Source organism: Pediculus humanus, genomic scaffold, assembly GCF_000006295.1.
Source record: "Pediculus humanus corporis 1103172107635 genomic scaffold, whole genome shotgun sequence".
In the NCBI taxonomy this organism is placed as follows: domain Eukaryota; kingdom Metazoa; phylum Arthropoda; class Insecta; order Psocodea; family Pediculidae; genus Pediculus; species Pediculus humanus.
This window is the reverse complement of record NW_002987248.1, coordinates 391,040-419,005: the sequence shown is the minus strand read 5'-3', so window position 1 is coordinate 419,005 and position 27,966 is coordinate 391,040. Positions and strand designations below refer to the sequence as shown.

Here is a 27,966-nt window from a genome sequence, read left to right as displayed (position 1 = left end):
AAAAGTGATAAATTATAATTGTGTTAGTGGTGATATAAATAATAATAATGACTACTGCAGCACTTCCACCATTAGAATTTACCGATTGTCTAGCGGATAGTCCATTTTTCAGAGATAATTTACACATACACGAAAAAGAATTAGAAAGAACAAGTCACCAAATAAAGAGACTTGAAAAAGAAGTTAAAGATTTAATAACGGCTGCCAAAAGTAAGTTTCTTTTTCATTTTCAAATTTTAATACTACCCACATAGTTTAAAAATTTTTATTTATTTATTTATTTTAAAAATATTAACCCAATACGATATCAATCGTATGAACGAAATGAATGTAAACAAATACACATGACATTTTTTGAAAAAAAACCTTCCACGTTATCATGACAAACGAAATAAACAAAATGTTTTTTTTTTTTTTTTTGGGATGAATGGATGGATGGATGGATGGATGAGAGAAGGAAAAGATTATTATTATTATTATTTGAAAAAGTAATAATTTTGGAGCGTTGAAATAAAAAGTTTTGAAAAGTGTAAGCTGGCCAAACTAGTTTTATCGGGTGGTGGTGGCGTAAAATTGTAGGTCAAGCAATAGCCGTCATACTATAAAGTCATGTGATCACATCTAAAATTTATTTTGTTTCATAATTATTTATTTACAAAATAAAAAAAAAAAAATTTTAAATTACTATTAGGTATGTGTGTGTGTGTGTGTGTGAAACTCTTTCAAATGACATTCGAAATGAGACAAAAAAACCAATTTGTAATTTTTTTTTTTTTATTAAATGTTGTCTAAACGAAAGAAAATAGTTTTTGAGGGTTGGTTAATGGTGAACTGTTGTATCATTATTTATTTTCTATCTGTTCTTCTTTTCTTATTATTTATTAGCATTAGCCATGAGTCATTAAACTACTTTTTTTTTTTTTTTTTTTTTTTAATAAAATAATGACTGGTGAGAGATTGTCGAATTTGATCTAGTTTCGATTTCATTGCATAATACAATTTAAACATTTTTATTTATTTATAATAAAAAATTTGTTTCCTGTTTCGATTAAAAAAAAAAAAATTTTTTTATATATAAATATAAGAGAGTAGAATGTAATCTCATACTCATGTATCGAATTTTGGTCACAAACGACATGAAATCATTTTTTTTTTTTTTTTTTTGGTAAATGTAATTTGAACATAAAATGATTTAAGGCACAAATGTTAATTGATGATACTCATTACAGAGGTTACTGTTACCTTGGTTGTGTGTGTGTGTGTGTATGAAAATTGATGTTTGGTGTTAATAACTTTTTTCTTCTTTTCTTTTAGCCCTCTCTCTCTCTCTCTCTCTCTTTTTTTTCCAATTGCACATTTCTTTCGAATGTGTAATTTAAAATAATAATAATAATTATTATTATTTTAGTTTTTAAAGACTTTTTAATTTCTTGTTTTAAATGCAAATTATTTTTCTCTGTTTTTTTTTTTCTGTTTCTTCTTCTTTCTAATGTTAAATCATTAATTTTCGTTGTAAATAATTCTCAAACATTTTTTTCATACAGTATTATTATTATTATTATTTTAAACGGTTTTTTAAATAGTTTTAAAAAAAAAAAAAATTCATGCTAAGGATCTTTCATTATTTCATTTTTTTTAAACAGAATTTTGTTTTTTTTTTAAAAAAAGCCTCTAGTCGATCTAACATTAGTGAGTTTTACTGTAAATGGTAACTGATAAAAAATCAATTTTTCAATTATGGCAATAATGGTGGGTGTAAAAAAAAAAAATGATTCAATTACGACCATTTGGAATTATCAACAAAGAAAAGAATAATAATAATAATAATAATAATAATTATTATTATTATGATAATAAGGTTCGTGGTTGGGAGCATGTGACAGGTCCAGATGGTAAACGATTATTGTCATTAACGACAGCAAAAAATGCTGCGTAATAATTAAAATGCTCGCGGAGGAAAATTGATATTAATATAATAGAAGGGGTCGCGGTGGTGGTGGTGGTGGCAGCGGAGGGGGGTCGTCGTAAAATACGAAAAATTGCGGTCGGGAAAACTTGGGGGAAAACACCGCACTCGAAAAAGATGTGGAAAATTTTTTAAAAGAAAGAATCGGATGAGGAAAAAAAAAAATTTTTTTAATACGTAACAACAACAACAACAACCGGCAAAAACTTTAAACCCCCGAGGAATCGATTCCTTCAGGATACGAGGGGGGGAGGGGAGAGGAGAGGGGGGGTATAAAAATCTGGAATGGATTACGGAGTTTTCAATACGGTCGTGATAACGTTAAAATTTCATTTAACTCAGCACCGCCCGAAGAGTTTTTGTTTCTATTCCATTCTCATAATGAAAAATTAATGGGTGTCTTCGTTTAAAACTTTCTTCTTTTCTTAGAGTCAAAATAATAATAATAATAATAATAATGATGATGATAATGATGATAATAAAATTTCATTTCATTGTTTTCTTTTATTTCTTCTTTTTTTTTTTTTTATCTTTTTTTTTTGCATGAACGATTTTTTTGGTTAAAACCCACAAAATTAAATTTTGCATTTTCTACACTTCATTTTCTTTATGTTTATTATTATTATTATTATTATTATTATTATTATTATTATTATTATTATTATTATTATTATTACTACTACTACTACTACTTATATTTAAAGTAAAATTACTCAACTCATAAATCTGAGATTTCAATGCCGTTTTCTCTCTCTCTCTCTCTCTTTTTTTCTTAACATTTCGAAATTCCCACTCTTTTTTTTTTTTTTTTTTTTTTTGTATATCTGGACAGAGGTGTGGGAATGCATTTAATAATTTTTTTCTTTTTTTTTTTTTTTTTGCAAATTAGAATTTTAAAAAAAAATTATTATGCGTGTGCATTATTAGTTTACGTAAGCAAAAACAAAAACAAAAAAAAAGTTAAGAAAACTGGAAGATTTCATAAAAAATCGAGTTCATTGAATTTTTCGTTTGATTTTTGACCCTTTGACCGCCATTTATATAAATGGTAAATAAAAATGCAACGAATCGAATCGATTATACAATTCGGGTTGTCACCGGAGAAGTTTTCATCATCATCACCATCATCATCATTATTATTATTATTTGCATAAATTTTTAATTACGTTATTTGGTTAATTCGAATTGGGTACGTCGCATGTACATATGTGACATTTTCATAGAGTAATAAAACATTTTCCGGATGAGGAAATGAGAGATGAGTTATGAATCATTCCAGTTTCAGACTTGATCAATCGCTTTTTTTTTTACCGTTTATTTTTATTTCCGGAAGTTGTTTTCATTTTCTCGTTTTTTTTTTTCCCGTTTTTCGGTTATAATATTATTCGCGTTTTAGCAGCGCCGTTTCCGGTTGTAAATTTTTTTTTTATGTGAGCCAAACGTTAGAAAATCGTGATGGGGAGAGGGGAAGGGGGGGAAGGAAGGAAAAATTAATTTTCAAAGTTTTAGAATCTCGCGAAAAACGTTATTATTATTATTATTATTATTATTATTATTATTATTATTATTATTATTATTATTATTATTATTTTTGTAGAAACGTTCGAGGGGGTGGAAAAACTTTTACGTGAGTTTTAGTTTATGCGAAATTTAAAAAAAAAGAAAAAAAAAAATTTCCGTCGAAAATTTAATTAAAAAATTTTCCGATCGAATTTTTTTTTTATTTTTCCGGAAATTAATAAATTTTATTTTTCCATCGCTTCCTGGAAAAAAAAAAAACGCTGGAAATTTTATATTGCTCGAAAACCGATGGGCGGGGATCGAAATAAAGATTTTTATTTATTTTTTTTTTAAAAAAAATATTAAGGGTAAAAAAAAAAACATTTAAAAGCCACGGAAATACCATCATCATCATTATCATCATCATCATCATCATCATCATCATCATCATCATCGTCATCATATATATGCATAATTTTACTACGTATTGTATCGATGGGTACGTCGCATGTACATATGTGACATTTCATAGAGTAATAAAACATTTTCCGGATGAGGAAATGAGAGATGAGTTATGAATCATTCCAGTTTCAGACTTGATCAATCGTCCGCTTTTTTTTTACCGTTTATTTTTATTTCCGGAAGTTGTTTTCATTTTCTCGTTTTTTTTTTTCCCCCCCGTTTTTCGGTTATAAAATTATTCGCGTTTTAGCAGCGCCGTTTCCGGTTGTAAATTTTTTTTTTATGTGAGCCAAACGTTAGAAAATCGTGATGGGGAGAGGGGAAGGGAGGGAAGGAAGGAAAAATTAATTTTCAAAGTTTTAGAATCTCGCGAAAAACGTTATTATTATTATTATTATTATTATTATTTTGTAGAAACGTTCGAGGGGGTGGAAAAACTTTTACGTGAGTTTTAGTTTATGCGAAATTTAAAAAAAAAGAAAAAAAAAAATTTCCTTCGAAAATTTAATTAAAAAATTTTCCGATCGAATTTTTTTTTTATTTTTTTTTTTATTTTTCCGGAAATTAATAAATTTTATTTTTCCATCGCTTCCTGGAAAAAAAAAAACGCTGGAGATTTTATATTGCTCGAAAACCGATGGCTGGGGATCGAAATAAAGATTTTTATTTATTTTTTTTTAAAAGAAATATTAAGGGTAAAAAAAAAAAAACATTTAAAAGCCACGGAAATACCATCATCATCATTATCATCATCATCATCATCATCGATTCATTCATTCATTTTTTTTTGTTTTGGTTTCGGTCGGTGGTTTTGTGTTTTCGAATAATGGGGGGAAAAAAGAGGAGGTTGTCGACAAAAAATTTTATTTTTTCGCAAAAAAAAATTTTAAAGTTCAACATCGATCCATCCACGTGTTTCGTTCGTTCGTTCGTTTGTTTGTTTGTTTATTTTTTTGTTTCTCGTACAAACGTACGTTGCGAGAAGGTATAACTGTTTGTTTTCCACGGTCCGTTACGCTTTTTTTTTTTTTTAACTTATTTCGAAACGGCAGAATAAAAAAATGTTTCGAAAGATTTATGAATCGTTGTAACCAATCGAATGAAAAAGCGGTTGAAAAAAAAAAACAAACAAACAAACAAACAAACGCGAGTTTTTTCGATGGCGGTTACGGCAAAAAACACAAACAAACAAACAAACAAACGAAATAGAAGAACGTTAACACGCGCGTTCGCGTCGGCCTTGTAAGAGTTTCGAATACGTCACACTCGAGGACTGATCGGATGGCGATGGAGGCGGTTGTCGTTTGTCCAAACGGAAAAAAATTAACTTTTACAATTTTACCTAACCTCGCAAGGTTTATAATTATCATTATCATTATTATTATTATTATTATTACTATACGCTTTCGTAAAGTTTTGGAGCGTTTATTAAATTCGCCCGAGAAGCGAACGTTTTTTTTTTCTGACTATTCCGTCCAAAAAAAAAAAAAAATTGCGCGAAAATTACGCGACCTTGTTTATCCACGTTAATGATCATTATTATTATTATTATTATTATTCGTCGAAGGATAATGGTATTAGAAAGACGAAAACAACAACAACAACGACAACGACAAAATGATTGTTAAATATTTCAATGTTTCGAACGTAAACAAACGCGGGCGTTAATTTTGGTAAATTTTTTTTTTTTTTTTTTTTTTTTGAAATCGTAAAAGGCGGAAGGTTTGGTGGTAGAAAAAAAAAAAAAAAAAAAATGCCGGATGAATAGATGGATGGATGGATGGTTAAACTCTTTATTCGTTTTTATTTTTATTTTTTGTTCGTGTTTAATTTACGATAAGTTTTTCCCACGGGAATACGAGTCGGGAAGATGATGAAAAGGATCATGAAAAGAAAGAAAAAAAAAGGGATGATGTGATGGAATCTTCGATGAAGATAAACGACGTTTGACATTTTTTTTCGTTTTTTTTCTTTCTGTCCCTGTTTCTTTCTCTCTCTCTCTCTCTCTCTCTCTCTCTCTCTCTCTCTCTCTCTCTCTCTTATAATTCGTGTGGAGGGAGAGGGGAGGGCGGAGGCGAGGGGGAAGGAGAAAAAAATGTTACATTTATTATCATATTATCATCATTAATATCATAATTATAATTTAATATTTCGTTGAGAGAGTTTTCGTTGTTCGCTTTTTACACATTTACTGGTTTAAAATTAATAATAATAATGATTATGATGATGATGATGATGAAGATGATGATGATGATGATGATGATGATGAAGATGATGATGATGATAATAATATGTAATCGAGAGTTTTGGCGGCGCCACGGCGGGTTTCCATGCGAGGGGAAAACGATCATTCCAGCCTGAATTTTTTTTTTTTTTTTTTTTAAGCCTCTTGACACAATTTTTTTTTTTTTTTTTGTATCAAAATCCATCCATTGTTCGATATATTGTAATATCGTTCATCGAGAAATGAAATATCGAATTCAAGGGAAAATATTTTAAATGAAAAAAAAAAAAAAAAAAAAAAACCTTGGATTCGAATTCGTGCGAAAATTGATCGTCGTGTTGAACGACGTTTAAAATAATAGGTGAAAACGATAATAATAATAATAATAATAATAGTAAGTTCGAGAAAGTTGAGGAATCGGTAAAAGGACGTTTCCGGAAAAGATTTTCGTGATGTATTTACTTAAAATCCCGTTAAAATTTTATTACGGTGACGTCAAAACGAAGCTGGTGACGATTGCGGTGGTGGTGGTGACAATGGCGGTGACGATGGCGGTGGTGACGGTGACGGTGGTGGTGGTATATAAACAATTTAAATTTAAAAAACTTTCCACCGAATCGTATTAAAATTATTCGCAAATGTCCGCACGGTCATTTTGAATTTGATATAAAACGAGATTCGAAAAAATTAATTTTATTTATAGTTTGCGGGAGAATTATTTTCTTTTTCGATTCGCTTTTTAAACTCTTTTAAATTGTTTTAAACAAAAAAAAAACAAGACTCGGTTGATGACATCAACGATCAAATCAAAACGCGACTGGAATTATTATTATTAATAATAATCAATCAATCAATCACATGCCTATTATTATTGGTTTCAATAATTTTCGTCATTCGCCATTTAAACGATGCGGTTTAATTTTACCGTATATAATATTACACGTCGCGACAATCGAACGTTGTCGTAATGTCGACCGACTGTTTATGTCGAAAAAATAATAATAATAATAATGACTCACGCGTTCGTTTCTTTTTTTTTTTTTTTTTTTTTTTGCGTGGATGCAAAATTTGTAAATTTTTTCAAATTATTAAAAGGGAATTTCGAAGAGGGGAGGGGGGAAAGAGAAAGAGAGAGAGAAGAAAACGGTTCAGAGGTCACGTTGAATGAAAATTTTTTTTTTCTTTTTTTTTTTTCAAAAGGTTTATCCAAGACATTTTCAATGACATTTATAAAAAAAAAAAAAGTTTTTAAAAATTATTTGCGTTCGAAACCGTGTTGTTAGCGTTTGTTTCGAAAGAGAGAGAAAGAGAGAGAGAGAGACTTTCGTTTGTTTTGATTTCGAGTCAGTTTTACATATTAAATGCCACTTTTGAATCGAGTGCACTTGAGTTCACTCCGACGAAATTCGTGATTTTCGGACATTTTCTATGATAAAAAAAAAAAAACGTTATGCGATTGGTTTTTGCTATGCTGATATTTTTGCTGTCGTTAATATTTGGTCAAGTTGTGAGAACCTAAAAAAATTAAAGACCAAGGAGGAACCAGCCTTTTTTAGGATGAAAGAGCGAAAGTATGCGATGGCGACGGCGGCGGTGGCGGTGGCACAACTTATCGCGTTGATATTTGTTTAATGGATTCGGCGCCGAACGGTTGGTTTTATTTAATTCACGACGATTTGTGACACGTCTGATGATGGGTTTCTTATGTCCTATCGTGGCGGAAGAAAGTATAGGAAAATGACGAAGGGTTGTTGTTGTTGTTGATGCCATTGCGGAATCCTAAATTCCAATTTTTTGGGTTTATTTTAAACGAAGAAATCAAAAAATTGCAAAATTTATTATTATTATTACAATCGTAATTGTTTGTTTGTTTGTTTGTTTCTCACTAAAAGAATTCGTTGTAAAAATGGAAAGTTAAAAAAAAAAAAAAAAAACCAAATCGAAAGAGAGGAGCGTATGTGTGTGTTTGTAATGATATTTCATTTAACCAACCCGTAGATAATTTATTTAACCTTTAATGTTGTTTGAGTTTTTTTTTTCTTTTTACTTTTTACCCGTATTTGTAAAAAGAGAAAGCAGAAGAAGGTACGAAAAAAAAATTTTTCGGTCGATCCGGTGATAATTAGTATATAAAAAAAAAAAAGGAAAACCGAAAGCGAGGGGGAAAAAAGTTTTTTCTTTTGAAAAACGATAAAATCGCGAGAGCGGCCCGTTTTCATTTGATATAATTTTAAATATTTAAAGATTTCGCGAGGGAGGAATGCGGGGAAAAGTGTGGGGAGAAAGGGGAAGGAAATGTTTTCCGACGGTCATCTTATCGTTGTAGAAATTTAGAAAAGAGAAAAATATTTTTATATAAAAATGATTAGATGGAAAAATATAAAAATAAACATGCAAAAAAAATGAAAATTAACGTTATTATTATCATTATTATTATTTTAAATGTGTTGTGTGTGTGTGTGGCACGGTGAAAGAGGAAGTAATTTTGTGGCGTACCGTGAATGACGTGTTAAATGATGAGCCTTGTTTCGAGGCCTGAAAAAAGAGAGAGAGATAGAGAGAGAGAGAGGAAGTTTGCATTGTTTTAAAAGTAATTTTTGTTTTTTTTTTTTTTTGTGGCCTGAAATCCAAGTCCGACTGCGTAAAACAAGTAAACATTATTATTACCAATTGTTATTATTATTATTACCATCATTATTATCATTATTATTATTATTATTAATATTTTCAAAACGAGTAAATAATAATATTAGGAAAAATAAAATGCGCGTGTTGTGTTGTTACGGTCGTGAAGGTCACACACATGCACACACGCAGCATTGATAATGTAGAGCACAAAATTTTTTTTTTTTTGTAAATTTTAATTTACGCGCGTTTCAACGCGTTGAGAAGCAGGTTTACCATCATTTAAAAATAAAAATTTTTTTTTCTAATCATTTTTCAGATTTATCCATAGCCCAGAGAAAATTGTCGCGGAGCTTGGAAAATTTCAGCTTTGCCGGAATCGAAAACACGCAAACGGACGACGAACGAGTCATACAGGAATCGTTGAAAGAATTCGGTGCTTTGATAGCTAAAATCGAAGATGTCAGGGAAAGGATCGTGAGTTTTTGTCTTTTTTATTTTTTATAAATTTTTACGAGAGACCTGATGACGAGGAGGAGAAGGAGGAGGAGGACATTGAGGTCACATAAAAAAAAAAAATGTGTCACGCAAATAATTATTTCCACTTTTTATTTTTCTTTTTTTTTTTCAAGGTTCGAAAACGCGTTCCGCGTACGAAAATTTTTTTTTTTTTTTTATTTTTTTAAATCGGATCGAAATTATTTAAATTATAATATCGAACTCCTCATTTTTTTTTCAAAACGCTGCGTAAAAGAAGGAGCAACAAAAAAAAGGTCAATTCCGAGTTAAAAGGTCAAAACAAAAACCGATTTTCCTGTCGATTTATTTTATTTTTTATTTTTAAAAAAAAAAAAACGTGATCTGGCATAAATGCGACAGATTTAAATGAGATTTTACATTTACTAATTTTTTGTTGTTGTTGTGCGCGTTATCACGCGCGTTTTCTTCTCGTTTTTTTTTTTTTTTTTAATATTATCAAACGCGCGTGTTATTTTCCCTGGGGGAGTAGGTTGGAAAAACAATAGAAAAAGTATCGATTCGAAATGGATAGGTAACACACGTAGGTATCACACAATTGCGGAAACGAAAATCGTCGCATCGTAATAATAATAATAATAATAATAATAGTAATATGTGCCACACGTAAAAAAAATTCGGTGTCGTTATTATCATTATTATTATCATTATTATTATTATTCTTTCCAGATCGAATTTTTTTTTTTTTTTTTACGTGATTGCAACGCGGGTACCACTCGAAACGATTAAAATTTTTAATTTGTTGCTGCAATTCCTTTAAATACATAAAAAAAAAAAGAAACGGTAGTGATGATAATAATGATAATGATAATAGTAATAATAATAATAATGATGACGATGATGGATGAACGAATCCGTATTGAATATTAAATAAGATTGGAATAAAATTATGGAAGAATTCAATAGAATTTATTTTTGGTCATTACTATATATAAATGCGCGGAAATCCTGAAGGAATAATAATTATTGTTATTATTATCGTTTGACGAACGGGTTTCGTTCAACCGATTTTTTTTTTTTTTTTTCGTAACGTTTGCCAAACTGTTTTATTACACGTTTAAATTATTATTATTATTATTATTATTTTTTTAAGGAAAATTACACAATTACTTAAAATTTTGTCAAAAATTACGGTCGCGAATTGTACCTTAAAGAGTTTTACGAACCTGACGTTTTTTTTTTTTTTTTTTTGTTTTTTTTTTTGTTTTAATAACTTAACGGTACCAAATGTTTTTTGTTTTTGTTTATGTTTATGTTTTTTTCGGGGGAATGAAAAATGTTTTGTACGTCGATTATAATCGGCTTTCTAATGTTTTTTTTTTTTTTTTTTTTTTTAAATTTAAACGGTTAAATTGTCAGTTACGAATTTCCCCCTCTCTCTCTCTCTCCAGTCGCGCGCGCGTGTTTATTTATTTATTTATTTTTTTAGTAAATTCCAGCTGGAGAAATGTAATTTTTTTTTTTTTTTTCGTCGAAATATTGGGGGAATTCACTTTAATTTTTGCTTCGTCATTTTTTTTTCATTTTTTATTTCATTTTCAACTTCGTTTCGTTACGTTTCGTTTTTTTTTTTTTGGAAAATTATTTCCCTCGCGGTTTCGCGTTTCGGTTTATCGAGTTTAAATTTTTTTTTTTTTTTTTTTTCAAAATAATAATTTGAACTTTTACCGTTTGCCGTTCGTGTTCTACCTTCTACCCCCACCACTTACATCATTTTCCCTCCCCCCCCCCAGTAAGTTATTTCACGGTTCGAGTAATAAAAAACTGGAAAACGAAAAAAAAAAAAAAGAATTTTGTTATTATTATTATTACGCGTTCTCGAAATGAGGAAAATTTGAAAAGTTTTTCCTTTTCTCTCTGATTTCCTTTTTTCTCCCTCTCTCTCTCTCTCTCTCTCTCTTTCTCTCTCACGTCGAGACGAGACGATATAATTTGTCGTTGAAATTTTTTTTTTTTTTTTTTCTTCATGGCTGTCGTGGTTGAATGAAAATATTTCGGTTTAACTTTGACCCCTTTAATTTTTGAATTTTATTCGGTTAATTTAAAATAATTATATTCAATTTATATGTCGGGTTGCACGTGCTACCAATTATTATTATTATTATTATTATTATTAATATTATTTTTTGATAAAGGAATATATCAGTGATTAGATAACAAACGATTTCTCTGACTGTTATTGTTCGAATTTTCGTTTGTTTGTTTGTTTTTCTTTTTGTCTTTACAATACTCGATGACTTATGAGAAATCAATCTTTTTGCCATAAAATGGATTTGTTTGTTCGTTTGTTTGTTTGTTAATTGTTTCAATAATAATTATTTCGTTGTTGTTGAGGTTTGGAATCGGACGTTTAAACGACGATGGCGAGTTTTGGGGTTTTGGGTTCGGGAAACGTGGAAAATTTTTTTTTTTTTTTTGAAATTTTTAAAAATTGAAAAATCGATCGAGTCGAAAACGTAAAATAAAATAAAAAGAGATAGAAAATTTTATTTATTTTAATTATTATTAAAAATTAATTTCATTTCGAGCAGACGAAATTAAATTTCCTCCCCCCCCTCCCCCGAAAAAGGGATTTTCATAAAATGAAAATTTTGAGTGAAAATTTGGGAGTTCCAGGAACGAACACGAGGATTAATAATGACGAAAAGGAAATATAATTTGAACGAAAGGATTAAAAATTATTATTATTATTATTATTATTATTATTATTATTATTACGAAATTAGAACTAACAAATAATAATAATGATGATGATGATAAAATATGAACGAATTTTCATCGTCGATCCTTTTTGATTTTCTCAATTTTTTTTTTTTCCCCCTCGTTTTCCAAACAAACGTTCTTGAAATTTGTATTGGAGCGTATTCGATGGATCGATCGATATTTCGATTATCGAAAAGTTTTCCCCAAAAAAAAAAATAAAAAATAAAAAATTTTCCGTCGTTTTTCCCGCTCTTTCTATTGGTTGTCGTGGCACACTGTGCTAATTATTTTTTGCCACCTCGTCATTTATTTAACGCTAATTGTTTCTCTTGTTTAATTGTTACAACAAAAAAAAAAAATTTCGTAAGGTGTGAATTGGACACCGTAGAATAATCATCATCATCATTATTATGTTTCGGTCGTCGAAATCATATTATTATTATTATTATTATTATTATTATTATTATTATTATTATTATTTTGACACGAATAAATCGAATTAGTTCCGTGCAATTTAATTTTTTGTATTATTATTATTATTATTATTTTTTTTTTTTCCATTGTTTTTATTTCGATGAATAGGAGAGAAACCTTATATTATTTCCTTCTGTTTTCAAATTACTCATGAATTTATTTATTTATTTTTTTTTCTGGACTTGCTGGTCATTACTGGAAAAACTACGAAATTTTCCAAAAAAAAAAAATTATTATTATTATTATTATTATTTTTTTTTTTGTTGGGGACTTTTGGGGAACAGGGCGATAAAACCTTACAGAATTTTTAATATTATCATCAATGCGAAAAACTTGTGAATGTAGTAAAAAACTTTTCAAAGGGAAAATCTCACGAAACATGTTTTCTTCGCGTTTTGCCATTTCCTTATTCGATTCGTTGTGTTAAATTTTCTTTTGTTGTTTTTATCATAAAAAAAAAAAAAATCGAATCGATCGCACGCGTAAAAAAAATTTGCAGAAAATTCGAAGCAGACGAAAAAAAAAAGAAAAAAAAAAAACGTTTGATTAAAAATGGTGATGTTTACACGTCGTCGTCGTCCTCCTCCTCTCACGACGCGAAAAAATTCACGATGGCGAAATTTTCTTTTTTTCTTTTTCTCCTTCTTCTTCTTCTTCTTCTTCTTTCCATATTCGTCTTCTTCTTCTTCTTTGATTCGGGACCGAAATATATTTTAAATCCACGACGTGTAAGAAATGAAAAAAAAAATTTTAATTCGCGTGTTTTTGATTTACGATTTAAAAACGAAAACAAAACGAAAACTGGCTTTAAATACGTGGAATTAAATAATAATAATAATAATAATAATAATAATAATAATGATGATGATGATGATGATGATGATGATGATGATAAATATCTTACAACTTTTACTTATTTGTAAATTTTTCGTGACCGCGCATTTCTACTCTTCTCATTTATTTACCGAAGATGATTTTTTAGAAAATCGCGTATCGTCGTCATACGAAATGTTCGTGTAATAATAATAATAATAATAATAATTATTATTATTATTATTAAATGGAAAAGCAAAAAAAAAAAAAATTTAAACAAAAAACGGTTTTTTTTTTTTTTAATAAATAATTTATTGTAAATTGTCGTCGTTAAACATTAAAAAATAAACGGGGGCAGTAAAATAAAAGAAAACGGTGGAGGGGAGGGGGAAGCCACTGTTGTTGTTGTTGTTGCTGCTCGTTTGTTTGTTTTTCTTTTGCGTACGAATATTTATTATTGATGCGAAAGTTGAATAATCGATAATCGATCGAAAATGAAAATAATCGTTTGTTGCATAATTTTTTTTTTTATGTGTAAAAGAAAGAAGAAGAAGAAGAATATTTTCTTCGCAAGAGTTTTTTTTTTTTTTTCGTTAAACATTAATTTTTTTTTTTGTAATTAGTTATCGGTCGTAAATCGATGCGGTTCACAAATGGAAATCTATCGATCGATAACGAATCGATATTTTATAATAATCATCGTTTTTTTTTTTTTAAAAGCGCCATTCGTCTCGCGATTTTACTCGGATTTAATAAAAACATTCGTCGCGGTATATGTAAACCGCGTGTTTGTTTGTTTGTTTCGGGTGCGGCAGCCATTTTGTTTGTTTGAAAGTTTTCATTGCGAGTGAAATCTTTTTAAATGTGATGATAATTCTAGAAAGTTCTTTTATTTTTACGCTCGACAGAAAAAAAAACGGAGAGGATTTTTAGTTGTGACGATGGTAGATGTGGCGATTGCACTAACCGATGACTTGTCTTTCGCAGTCCTGATAAACCTGAAAAATTTCAGGTTCCTTTCTTTTCTCTCTTTCTCTCTTTTCTATTTGATAGTGTGCAATTTTGAAGAAAAGTATAAATATAATTAAGGTTCGTTTGTAAAATGAAGCATAACCCCCAATTAAAAAAACTTTTAAACGTCTCGACATTTGTAATTGATTAATTAAAACTCCGTTAGAATCAAATATGGCGACCATAAGTTTTTTTTTTTTTTTTTTTTTCTGTTATCAAATCGTTTTTACTTTTTCGAATGCATCCGTTTCGTAAGAATCCGTTATTTTTGTCATTATTATTATTATTAATATTTTAATATTTTGTTTAGTATAGTTGCACCAGCCTGAATTTCCAAATTCGGTTCGGTCCGGTTTCGGTGACATAAAGGGAACTCGTGTTGTGACAAATTTCCACGTCGTGTGGGTTTTCGAATCCCGTCGACGTCGTCCATTGGTCTGTAATGATTTCGTCGATGGGATCGATAGTCAATCCTAAATAAAAAAAATTTGATTTTTGAATTAGTCGCGGAATCGATTAGAATAAAATTTTCCGAACGTTCGTACCCCGAACGATCGAACACGAACCTCTTATTTGTACCATCGGTAAAGACGGACCGTTGACCGCAAATATTTTATTGCCGTACGACGTAACCGCGAATATTCTTCCCATTCCCGGTTCTTGAACTGTTACCGCGGGATTCGTTCCGATCGGGAAATCTCTGAAACCCGCTTCGGGACAAACGACTCTCATGTTTTCTCGATCGGCTATGCATAAAAGATCCAAATCCTGGAGAAGAGTGATGCTGTGTGGAACTTTCAACGGTAAAAGTTCTTCGTTTTGCGGTATGACGTTGAGCAAATTCCCGTTCGAATCGTATTTTAGTATCCTTGACATTAAAAGGAATGATTTTTACGTTTGCAAAAAAAACCTTTGATGGGAAAGGGGAATGATACCTGAAATTACAGTATCCGTCGGCGATGAATATTTCTCCGGTCGTAGCGACAGCAACGTCTGTTGGCTTGCACAAATGATGAAGACCAGAACCGGGTTCGAATCTCTGTCCGAAAACCAAAGACGGTGTTTTCGATTCGGGTTTGAATTTGAACGCCTGTCGAATCGAAAATTTTTCAATGTTAACATTTGATTGATTTGCGAACAAACGAACTATTATTATTATTATTATTATTATTATTATCACGAATCGTTATTTCACGTTCTTAGTTTTTTTTTATACCTGATGAAGAGCAACATCGGTCATGTAATAATATCCGTAATTATCTATCGTAAGACCGTGCGGCATGTAAAAGAAATTACTACCCCAGCTGTTAATGACTTCGCCCGTGTCAGAATCCAACGTTAAAATCGTGTCAACAGAAATCGGACCCTAAAAAAAAAAAAAAAAAAAAAAAAAAAAACAAAAAGGTAAGAGAGAGGAAAAATAAAAAAAAAATGAATTAATCACAGCGTGACATTGTTTTTTTTTCTCACTCTCTCTCTCTCTCTTATTATAACTTATTTGTTGTATTGTGTTAATCGTGTTAGTAAAGGTTGTTGTTGTTGTTGTTGTTGTTGCTTTTGTTGTTTTTGTAATCCTACCTACCTGATTAACATATTGAAATTGATGTGATTCATTGAAGGACGTTTCGTCCCATACTCTTGGCCCTCGATGGAAAATGACCGGTTGATGATTCAAGTTAACGGCAACTCCAACAACTTGACCCAGATTAAGTGATTTTTTCGGCCATCCTTATCGATATATGCAAAAAAAAAAATTAATTAAAGATCACGATAGAATGATGACTGACCTTTTGCCCTCGAAGCAAAAGAAGAGGCGGGCGAGAGGGGAAAACGAAAACAAACAAAACAAAACAATTTTTGATGACCGCGGTCACGCACGGTCGGTGTAAACAATTGCAAATTTTTTTCATTTAAATCAAATTTTAATAAAATGAATTTTTTTCTATTTAAACCTTCCGGTTCGCCATTGAAAAAACAATAATAATAATAATAATAATGATAACGTTTTTATTAGAAAGAAAAGAAAAGAAAATTTACAAACCTTGGACTTCAACTGGATGCACCGGAATCCTACGATCGTTTTGTACGTTGAATAAATCGTCTACGTTTGAATAAAATAAATTTTTAATGTCGACATTTTGACAAAAAACACAGTTAAAAATGTTTAAAACGTTTACAACAAAGAGAAAAAGGTACAATCTTGCCATTTTTCGTCGTGACGAACGTTCGATGCGTTCGCTCGTTCGTTCGTTCGAGGACGTTCAATAATTTATCGCTTGCGCATTAACGCTCGCGGTGCGTTATTTTTTTTTTTTATTTTTTTTCTATCCCTTTCCTTTTTTTTTTTTTTTTTTAAAAAAAAATTATTTCCCCGGGGGGTGGGGGCAGGAAAGGAAGTTAGATTTTCTTGTTTTCCTTATACCGAAAACACTTGTAACACATGTAAACATTTTCCTCGTGTGTCGTCTCCCCCCGTGAAAAATATGTAAAATGAAAACGTATTAATTATTTCTTCTTTCGTTGATTGTTTCAGCTGGAATGCGCTTACGATCAAATTATCGTACCGTTGGAAAATTTCAGAAAGGAAAAAATTGGAAAAGTCAAAGAGGGAAAAAAGAAATTTGAAAAACAAACGGCAAAATTTTGTCAAAGCCAGGAAAGATATTTGAATTTGAGTATAAAAAAACAGGATTCGCAATTGAAAGAGGTAGGTAGGTAGGTTAGTGATATATTCGTCTTTTCTTTTTTTTTTTTTTTTTCTCGTAAATGTCAACGGCCCTGAACTGTCACCCCGTCATAACTTTTTTTTTTTTTTTTTTTTCAATTTTCCGACGTTTTCTCCGCCCCCGATATCACAAATGTGGCCCGTGAATCAAATTTGCAGGGTGCCTGCTGACAATAGAGCTTTCGTACGGTTTTCCTTGTGTGTGTGTCTCTCTCTCTCTCTCTCTCTTTTCCTGTCGAGTTTCTTACGGTTTTAATTTCCCTCTCTTCTTTATAACGTTATTATTAAATTTTCGACGGTTTAATAATGTGTGCATGAGTTTAAATTTTGAATTATTTTTAAAAAAAATTTCATTTCCGTGTGAACTTTTTTTTCCCCCGTTTTAAAAATGGTCGAAACTTTTTGAATTACCGTCACGCGATTTGTGTTAAGGAGGGGAGGGGGGTGGAAGGGGAAAAATCCAAGCTATTATGTTTATATATATATATTAATCGAAACTTGAACTTTTACATTTAACCAGCCTTCGAATCAAAGAGTTCGCCATTCGTGATGTGTTATGAAGAAAAAGTGAGAGAGAGAGAAAGAGAAAAGTGAGTGTGTGCGTGCGTGCGTGTGCGTTGGAGAAATGGAGTTATGTTTTTTTTTTTTTTTTTTTTAATGTGAAATCTTGACATTACTAATTTTTATTTTTATTTTTTTTAAAAATGATTTTCCAAGATTTCTAATTTATTATTATTATTATTAATTTTTCGTTTTCTCTCCTTCTCTCTCTCTCTCTCTTTTTTTTTCTCCTCCTCCGCAAAATGGAAGAAATTTAAAAAGAGCGGGAAAAAAATTTTGATCGATTTATATATATATATTTTTTTTTTCACTTGAATTTTTTTGCGCTCGTTTGAATTTTTGAAAAACGGGAACGAAATGCGCGCGCGTAAATTTTTGCGGGGGGCAGAGGCGGGGTAATCGGGAAGGGTAGTAAAGAAGCGACCTTAAGCAATCTGCCCACACACACACACAAACACGAAAACATTTCGGAAAATGATTTTTTTTAAGGAATCGGGAAAAGGGAAAAAGTAAAAAAAAAAAAAAAAAAAATGTATATTACCGGGATTTGTCATTTTTATCATAGACGTTTTGTCGCGGAAAGTGTGAAAAAATTGTTTTTAAAAACCGGCGGAAATTTGTAAAGGTTAAATTAAAAGGGGAGGAGCTTTTTATTCTTATTCTTTTCGTGATTTAAAGTGAATAAAAAAAAAAAAAGGAGAAGATTCGAAAAAAGGGTTTTCACTTTTCTTTTTTTTTTTTTTTTTTTAAATCAAGTTTTTTCATATCATACCAGTTATCTGGTATTTATAGACAGTGAAAGTGGTGGCAGTGGGCATAAAAGTAAAATTTATTTATTTATTTATTATTATTATTATTATTAATATTTTTTTTTTCTCGTGTTTCGTATATCGATTGTCAAGTAAAATAATTCGTTGTTTGTGATTTCATTGTTATTGTCGCCGTTGTTGTTGTTTATTATTATTATTATTATTATTATTATTATTATTATTATTATTATTATTATTATTATTATTATTATTATTAATATTTTCATTTTTTAAAGTAAATAATTTTAGTAGTTAAGCGCGCGGCGACGTGTTTGGCTGGCATTTTGTTACGTTTTTTTTTTTTTTTTTTTTTTTTTTTGTATTTTCCAGTCGATTTGTCAAGCGTGTTTCGGTTCGTCGAAAAGTAGGTCATTTATTTATAAACAGGCATCATCATCATCATCATCGTAATCGTCATTCAGGTTTTAATTTTCCAACGCGTTTGCTTTTTGTCAATTATTTTATTTTTTTTTTTTTTACGAAAAAAAATTATTATTGTCGTCTTAGTCGTCGTCGTCGTGGCAGTTATTATTTTAATTTTTTTTTTATTTTTATTTACCTGAACTCTTTTGACATGACAAAATCATCGAGTAGATTATTAAATTATGATGATGATGATGATGATGATGATAATGAAAGATTTTCATCTTTTTTTTTTTTTTTTTTTTTTTTTTTTCCCTTGACGATGCCACGCTTGAATTTATTAAATGACGAAAATGACCGTTTAATGAACGTTTAATGATGAGGACGACAGACTTTGGTTTAGGATTACAATCGTTTGTCCGGACGTTTATTTTCTAAAAATTTTTTTTTTTTTGTCGTTACGTTCGAAGGCGTTCGTCGACGTTCGTTTTATTTTTCTTTCTTTCTTTTTCTTTGAAGAAAATGTGAATTTTCCTTTCGATAGAGTTTTTTTTAAAAAAAAAAAAAAAAACCAAGTTTTATTATTAATATCGTTTGTCGTGCGCGGTTGTTGTCGTTCGTTTGGTGACGTATTTTTTTTTTGTTTATCAATTTTGGAAAAACGGTATCGAACGTGAAAGAAATAATTTGTTGAAATGTCTCCCCTCCCCCCCCCATTGATTTTTCATTTTTTTAAAATCTTTTACACTAGGATGAAAAAATGAAACGTAATTGACCGATGCTCAAGTCGGTCGTTGTTATTATTATTATTATTATTAAAATTTGTGTCCGAAATGAAAATTCATTTGTCATTACGATTGTTGTTGTTGTTTGTCAGATTATTGCTTTCTCGCCCGCCATTTTTGCCGTTCGTAAAAAAATTCATATTTTTTTATTTTTAATAATCGTCGTACCGTTGTTTGTTGTACAACAACCAAGTCTTAACGGTCGATCAAAATCATTTATTTAACGTCAATCATCACGATTAGGATACGCTGATGATGATGATGATGATGATGATGATGATGATGATGATGATGATGATGATGATGACTATTATTATTATTATTATTATTATAAAATAATCCCGTGCGCATAAATTTTTTTTTTTTTGTGTGTGGCGTTCATTGTATAAAGAGTTTTCGATTTTTAGGTTGTTGTTGTTGTTACAAAAAAAACTCGCGAAAAAATTCCAGGGAAAAAAAAAGTAAAAAATTTAAAAAAATTTTTTCGGAAAGAACTTGGGTCAATGAACTCATACCGTGATAAAAAATAATTTTTTTTTGTGCGGTTATAAAAATAATTTTCATTTATCGACTCGAACGACGCTTTGACTTTTTTTTTTTTTTTTTTAAAAATTAATTTTAAATGGAGGAATCGTCGGTGGATGATGGTGAAAAGAAAATAATTTCAGGTAAGTACACGTTAGGGGATGATGACGTCATCATTGTTTCGATTCGAATAACAAACGACAAACAACGAACGCATGATGATTACATAATTAAATATCCACGGATTTATTTTTACTTTTAATTTGTTGTTCGTTGTGTGTGTGTGTGTCGATTGTTCGAAGGACGTTGATTCCAAAAAAAAAAAAAAAAAAAAAAAAAAAATGTATTCGTGGTTTTTCGAATGCGACAAAAAAACAATGAAAATAACAAACAACGGACGTTAAACAAACAAACAAACGTTACGGACGTTAAACTTGTAAAATCTAACAGAAAATTGTTTTAACATTGACGATGTGATAATGGTGACTGATGAACGGAAGTCGAACAGTGGTAAACCGAATGGACATTTTTTTTTTTTTTTTCAGTAATAATAATAATAATAATAATAATAATAAAAATGGCGAACGAAAACGGTTTGAATAATTCAGGTTCGATCATTCGAAAAAAAAAAAAAAAAAAAAATTAAACAAACAGAAACGATTAATTTGGTGGAGATTGTTGTATAATCGTTATTTACATAAAACAAACAAACAAAGAGAGAGAGAGGTGGGGCGATGGGGAGGGAGATTGTTATTACGGAAAGCAAATATTATTTGTTATTATTATATAATAGTTTATCGATTGATTGATTGATTGATTGATTTATTATTTTAAATTTTTTTTTTACACAGGCGGATGCCACGTTGGACATGGAAGAACGAGAATTATGTCAAGCAAGTCTCCGATATGTTTTTTTGCTACAAGAAGTTGAAGAAAGGAAAAAATTCGAATTTGTCGAAACGGTAAATAAACGATTCATTCATTTTTTCATTCCGATTGTTTTTTTTTCTCTCTTGTGTTAACAAAAATTTTTTTAAACGTGTCTGGGGAGCCGGGGGGCGGGGGCGGGTGTCGAGGTTAAGGTAAGGAAAAGAATAAAGTAATGGCGAACGGGATTTTTCGTTATTGATCATCAATTCCGTTCGTTCGTTCGTTCGTTATCGGAGAGGTTTTAATATTAAAATATTTGAAATCGTTTAAAGGAGGATTTTATTTTTCAATTTATTTTTAATTTATCAATGTTGCGTCAATTATTTTAAATTGTCTGGGGGGTTCGAAATGTCTCTCCTCCCTCCCCCAGAAAGAAAGACCCCGTGGTTGTTAAATCGAATCCGAATCGTTTAAACGTTTCTTAATTTTTCCGATTGATCGTTGATCCCAATTATAATTTTGGACCTTACGCAGAGGGAAAAAAAAAAACAAAATGGTAGTCATGGGGAGGTGGGGGGTGGGATGGGGTGGTGGCGTACTCGAACGTCATTTCTCGAATTCTCATCGTTTTCAAAAAAAAATATTTTTAAATGAACGCCCCGTTGCGTTTTTTTTTTTTTTCTCTTGGACCGTTGATAAAACCCTAATTAATGGTGAGATTAAAAATCCATTTGAAATGATTTAATGGGAGTCGGGGGCTGAAGAGCGGGGGGGGTGGTGGTGGTGGTGCGCGTGCTGGTGATGATAATAATAAATAATAAATTGATGAAAAAACGTTTGACGAAGGAAAAGAATAAGAAAAAAAAGAATAAAAATGACGAAGAAGAAAAAGAAAAAAGAAAAATGTCTTTTTTTTTTTTTTAAAAAGATCTTTTCCCATATAATCTACTTTTTGTCATCGTATTGATTTTTTATTATTATTGTTTTTAAAGCTTTATTCGCTGGAGAAAAAAAAAAAAAATAATAATAATAATAATAAACGATAATTATTTTTCTTAATACGGTAAGTATTAAGCTCGTAATAAAAAATTATTATTATTATTATTATTATTAAATTATTTTTTTTTTGTCCCCCCATCTTCTACTTCCGGGGGGGGGGGTAAAGGGAGGGAGCATTAAAACTTTTTAATGCATTTTTAATTGTGAATAAAATGAGATGGAACGAGGGCGGGGGTGGCGGTGGCTGTACAAATGATGGCCGCGATGAGGGAATTTAATTAAAGTTTTTTTTTAGGCGTTAACAACAAAAAAAAACGAAAGAATCCGTCGGACTTTCGAACGTATATTTATCATTCACATAAACGCGTTCGTCGTCGCACGTAACGGGGTTGCAAATTTATTTTATTTTATTTTTATTTTTATTTTTACGGAGTTTAAAATTTCTATTTAATTACGTAACGACGTCATCGTCGCCGTTATTATTATCATTATTATTATTACTATTAATTGCAACGAGTTATTTTTGACTTTGAAAAACGTTAAATGTTTTTTTTTTTTTTTTTCGGTCTATTTATTATCATTATCATTATTATTTTTTTTTTTTTTGGACGCGAAATAAAAAAAAAAAAAAAGAGAAAATTTAATGCTTTCGTTTTCTCTCGCTCTCTCTGTCTCTTTCTCTCTCTCAAACTAATCTTTGACTGATTTATTATTATTGTTATTGTTATTGCCTTTGTCGTTATTATCATTATTAGTATTATTATTATTATTATTATTATTAATTTATTAATTAATTTCATACGTTTTTATTTTTAGCTTCTATCATTTCTATTCAGTTGGCTGACATTTTATCATCAGGGTCACGATGTTTACGGCGAATTCAAGCCGTACATGACAGAACTTCAGTTGAAAATACAAAAGGTAATTTAATAAGTTTTCTCTTTTTTTTTTTTCCTCTTCCCCTCCTCCCCTCCCTCTCTTCCCTCCACCTACCCCCGGTTCTTTCCTTTTTTTTTTTTTTTTTTTTTTTTCGATGCGAAGAGAGCCTTCGTGCCATTTTTCTCTCGAAACGTTTTTATTTTTTTTTTTTTTAGCATAAAAATTCTTTTGTCTTTCGTTTTTTTGTTAGGTTAATTGATGCGTGACATAAATTTGACTTTCGTTTCTATATAAAACAGGCGAGAATTCGATATCCTCTGTTGTGTTCTTCGGATGCATTTACAAAATATTCGCGTGTAAAAAATTATTATTATTATGTTAATAATAGTTTTTTTCTCTCTCTTTCTCTCTCTCTCTCTCTCTCTCTCTCTCTCTCTCTCTCTCTCTCTTAACACGAAAGACCCCCCGTTCCATTACGTGAAAACGTTTGTAATAACGGTGAAAGGGAAAATATTCTCATCATCATCATTATTATTGCGTTTTTTTTTTTTTTTTGGATTTAAATCAATGGCGGATTAGCGAATGAGATTTCAATATCGGTTGTACGGCAACTGTTCGTTCGATTAAGGACAGCAACAACAACAAACAACAAACAACAAACATAAAAAAATTTTTTTATTTATTTCCGCGAAATTTTTAATTCTTCGTTACGTCATCATAATTACCGCCGATTGATTCATCAATTTTTTAAATAAAAAATCGATGACCTGATAACGTACTCACGCGCACACACGGGTTCAAAAGGTCGGAAATAATTTACTTCCGACCGTTATACACGTTTTATCTTTCGTACCAAAAAAAAAAAAAAAAAAAGAAACACGAACTGGCTGGAGTTTTAAATCTGGATTTCTCGGTAGAAATAAGTTTTTTTTAAAACGGGAAACCCCCTTCCCCTTTCCTCTTCCCCTATTTCCCGGGGGTTCCCCTCCACCCTCCTCTCTCCTCGTATGATAAGTGATAAAAACAAAAAAGAATTTTTTAGGTTTTATTTTTTGTTTGGTTTTGTTTTTTTGTTTTTTTTTTTTTCTTTCTTTTTCATCCCTATTTTTTTTTTCATTTGTTTTATTATTATTATTATTATTTGGTAGTTTTGCTTTAACTCACTGACACACGTAATTTGCGTTTTTTAAAGTTTTGCGTTAACACACAAATTGACGTATGAATTAAAAAAAGAGTGGCGTGAAAATTAATTTTTATTTTTTTTAGACGAGAGAAAATTTCAATGCGACCCGTGATAAAACGAAATCACTTATGCAAAAAGTTTTGGAAATGAGACAGCAGGTAATTTATTTATTTATTTGTTTTGCGTTCGATAAAGAACGCCGCGTTTTTTGAATTGATTTTGCATGTTTTTACGCGCGTGTACGCACACACACACACATATGTATTTTCTTGTGTTTGTTTTGTTTTGTTTTTTTTTAGAAACCTCCGGATCCCACCATCGTCAAATCATTATTCACAAGAGAAGGTTATTTGTTTTTAATGGAAAAAAGTAAGTTGAAATCGTTTTCGAAAAGGTTCGGGGGTTCGGCGAAAGGGAATAGAGAAAAGGAAGTGATTTTAATAATTATTTATTACGTTACAGAGGCTTTTGGAACCACGTGGACCAAACAATACTGCCGTTACAAAAAGGATACCAAAGAATTCGAAATGATACCGTTTCATCAAATGACGACGAAAACGGTTGTAAGTTTTTTTTTTTTTTTTTTTTTTTATTACTCGTTCCCTTTCCACTTGAGTGTCAGAGCATGCGATCTACCACATGTCGAAAAATTTTAAACAAAAAAAAAATGATGAAAGATGGCGGATTAAAAAAAAAAAATTTTGTTTATTCACGTTTACAGAACGCGGCAGAAAAAATAAAATTAGCTTCGTGCACGCGGAGAATGTCGGATTCGATAGAGAAAAGATTTTGCTTCGATCTCATATCGTCGGACAAGTGAGTAGTAAAATGCGATACGAATGCGTCACGAAACAATGACGTAATCGTTTACCGTTTTTTTTTCCAGGCCTGGAGTAGTTTACACGTTGCAAGCCCTGTCGGAGGCCGATAGGAAATTGTGGATGGATGCCATGGATGGAAAAGAACCGGTACGGTATATGATAAATTTAAAGTTTCTAAAATTAAAAAAAAAATTGATTGAAAACATTGTACATCACGTTCGTCGCAGACATACGCCATTCCCGGAAACATACCCAAAAGCGAAGAGCGTCAACTCGACGAAACCGGAATTAATTTCGTTAAAAAATGTATCGAAGTCATAGAGTCGAGGGGATTGGAAGAACAAGGACTGTATCGGATAGTCGGAGTCAATTCGAAAGTGAACAAGCTGCTTTCGATGGTTTTGGATCGGAGAAAAGCCGACAAGTTAAATTTGGACGACGTGTACGAGTGGGAAAGCAAAACGCTGACGAGCGCTCTTAAAAATTTCCTAAGAAATTTACCCGAACCGTTGATGACTTACAAATTACACGATTCTTTCATCGAAGCAGCTAGTGAGTCTGAGAGTTTTATAAAAACAAACAAACAAACAAAACAAAAACCGAATGCGAGAGCTTTGCAAAGAAGTTTTCGATTTTGTTGTTGGCGTTTGTTTGTTTGTTTGTTTCCACGAGTGATTCAATATTTAATGATTAATTAAAGAAAAATTAATAATTATCACCCGTTACGTTTACAGAAAAATCGAGTAACGCTTTGAGAGTGAGCAGCGTTCATTTGTTGGTTCACAAACTTCCGCAACCGAATTTTCAAATTTTAGACCTACTCATAAAGCATTTATCAAAGTGAGTGAAAGAAAGACAAAAGAAAAGTATCTGGAAAGGTTTCGAATTGCTAAAAAAAAAAAAAAAAAAAAAACGATATTTTTTCAGCGTGGCATCGAAAAGCGACAAAAATTTAATGTCCGTGAGCAATTTGGGTGTTTGTTTCGGTCCGACTCTTCTCAGACCCGAAGAAGAAACGGTTGCCGCCATATTGAACATTAAATTTTGCAACATCGTCGTCGAAATAATGATAGAAAATTACGAGAAAATTTTCAAGGGACCGCCCGATGGTAAAAATGGAAATTTGTTCAATTCGTCTCAAGGAAACGTTCGAGAAGTGAGTTGAGGGGCGGGAGGGGGTGGGGGAAAATAAATGAAAGAATGAGGGGTAATTTAATTTATTTTTTTAATGCAGTTGAATCATAAATTTAATCAGTTACAACAATCGCAGCAACAACAACAGCAGCAACAGCAGCAGCAAAATCAATTCGTTTCAAAGACTCACGGTGGAAGCGGAGGTGGGGGAGGAGGAGGAGGAGGTGGAGGTGGAGGGAGCACTCAAAGTTCACCTTCTCCGACTCCATTAATAAGAGCTCCACCGAGACATCAATTCATAGGTCAACAAAATGCAATTAACCACGTAAGTTTCGTTCCAGAAAAAAATTAGTTTTCTTATTACGTCACGGATAATGACGACAGATTTAATTTTTAATTCTCTCTCTCTCTCTCTCTCTATCTCTCTTTGTCTCTCTTTACAGCCTATAAAGAATTTTTTCAACGACAAATCGAATTCCGTCAATTTAAGTGCTAGTCTTAATAACGTACCTTCCATGACGAGGGATCGAGATTTTTTTGCCGAAGGAGGAGAACAAAATTCAACAGGTAACGTATCGAAATTCGAAGATTTGTCGATTGATACCTTACTCGGAAAAAATAAATTTTTCCGTCGGGTTTTTTTTAGCGTCTGAAGCTAATTCCACGACAAATTTTTATCCCGGATCCGGAGCGAATCCCGTGTCGTCATCGGTGGGTACATATTCCGAAAGCAATTTGCTTTCTCTAAACACGCATTCCAGTTTCGATCGTTTAAAACCGAGGAGATCTCGTTATTTATTTTCAAACGCAGGTACGAACGATATTATTATTATTATCATCAATATTATTATCCGTCGTCGTAACGGAATTTTTTTTTTTTATTCGCGTTAGTGACGTCAGAAATTCAAAACAGCAACAGCAGTTCGAACGAATCAGTTTCATCGAAAGACGGTCAGGATCATTTTTATTCTTCGTCGTTGGACGCATTGAAAAAAAATTCCTATCAGGGAGATTTTTATAACGACGGAGATCATTTCAACAGAGCGGGAGGAGGAGTAGGTGGAGGTGGAGGAGGTGGATACGGAGGAGAAGATTGCGAATCGTATTCGACAGCATCTCCCGTCCTGTATAAATCGAATCCCGGTGGAATCCCGCAAAAAGGTTTGAGAAATTTGGGGATTCATCCACTGCCGATTTACAGGCCTCAACCGAATAACGTGTGAGTTTAAAAAAAATTTATTTATTTTTTTTCGTTTGTTTGTTTGTTTGTTTTTGGTTGTTCGGGTCGTCGGGTTGTCGAGGATCTTTTGGGATTTATTACTAACAAATTCAATTTATTATAATTGTGGGCATGTTTTTCTTTTTACTAACAAAATCGATTAATTTTTTCTTTTCTTTTTTCTTTTTGCTCCCCATTTTCGTTTTTCTTGTACCTGCCCTGAGCCCCCCCCCCCCGCCTCCCCCGTAAAATAAATGTAAAAAGGTTTCGGAAATGATATCGATCCCTTTCCGCGAATTTTTAAATTGCGTTCGCAACGTTCAAAATGTGAATAAAAGGTCAGAGGTAAAAAAAATAAAAGGTCAAAGTTTTTTTTTTCGATTCGGTTTGTAGGCGAATGACGACGTGTAAGAAGACAAAAATAATAATAATAATTTATTTACACGAAATTTTATTTTTAAAAAAAAATGAAATTAATTGATTTTGCATGCGCGAATCGATGGCAAAAAAAAAAAAAAAATTTTTTTTTGTTTTGGGGTTGTGTGTTCCAGGATTCCTTTTTCATATTCTTCTGACACTTCATCATTAACCTTTTCCAGAACTGACACTGGTGTAAGGTGAGATTCGTTTTCTTAATAATAGATAATAATATTAATAATAACAACAAGGCACGCATATTTGTAACATTGCATTTTTTGTATGCGAAGCATGCTAATAGTTTTTCTTTTTTCCCCCTCATTTTTCCGTTCGAAACGTGGAAAATTTTTTTTTTTTTTTT

At 31.1% G+C, this 27,966-nt stretch overlaps 2 protein-coding genes across 2 annotated transcripts; one reads left to right on the top strand and one right to left on the bottom strand.

The window, feature by feature from the left end:
- Positions 1–47: 47 nt before the first annotated feature.
- Phum_PHUM262620 (Rho-GTPase-activating protein, putative) lies at positions 48–26,000 on the top strand (the record flags this gene model as incomplete). The annotated part of the gene is made up of 15 exons (XM_002426561.1): positions 48–210; positions 9,097–9,254; positions 20,187–20,261; positions 20,738–20,809; positions 20,935–21,045; positions 22,769–22,873; positions 23,047–23,061; positions 24,170–24,217; positions 24,314–24,383; positions 24,477–24,574; positions 24,736–24,830; positions 24,901–24,982; positions 25,063–25,387; positions 25,570–25,675; positions 25,763–26,000. 15 exons carry the CDS (start codon positions 48–50, stop codon positions 25,998–26,000), a joined length of 1,761 nt encoding a protein of 586 aa, XP_002426606.1.
- Phum_PHUM262630 (peptidyl-glycine alpha-amidating monooxygenase, putative) lies at positions 14,622–16,522 on the bottom strand (the record flags this gene model as incomplete). The annotated part of the gene is made up of 6 exons (XM_002426560.1): positions 14,622–14,788; positions 14,882–15,183; positions 15,251–15,405; positions 15,532–15,681; positions 15,898–16,043; positions 16,357–16,522. 6 exons carry the CDS (start codon positions 16,520–16,522, stop codon positions 14,622–14,624), a joined length of 1,086 nt encoding a protein of 361 aa, XP_002426605.1.
- Positions 26,001–27,966: the final 1,966 nt, after the last annotated feature.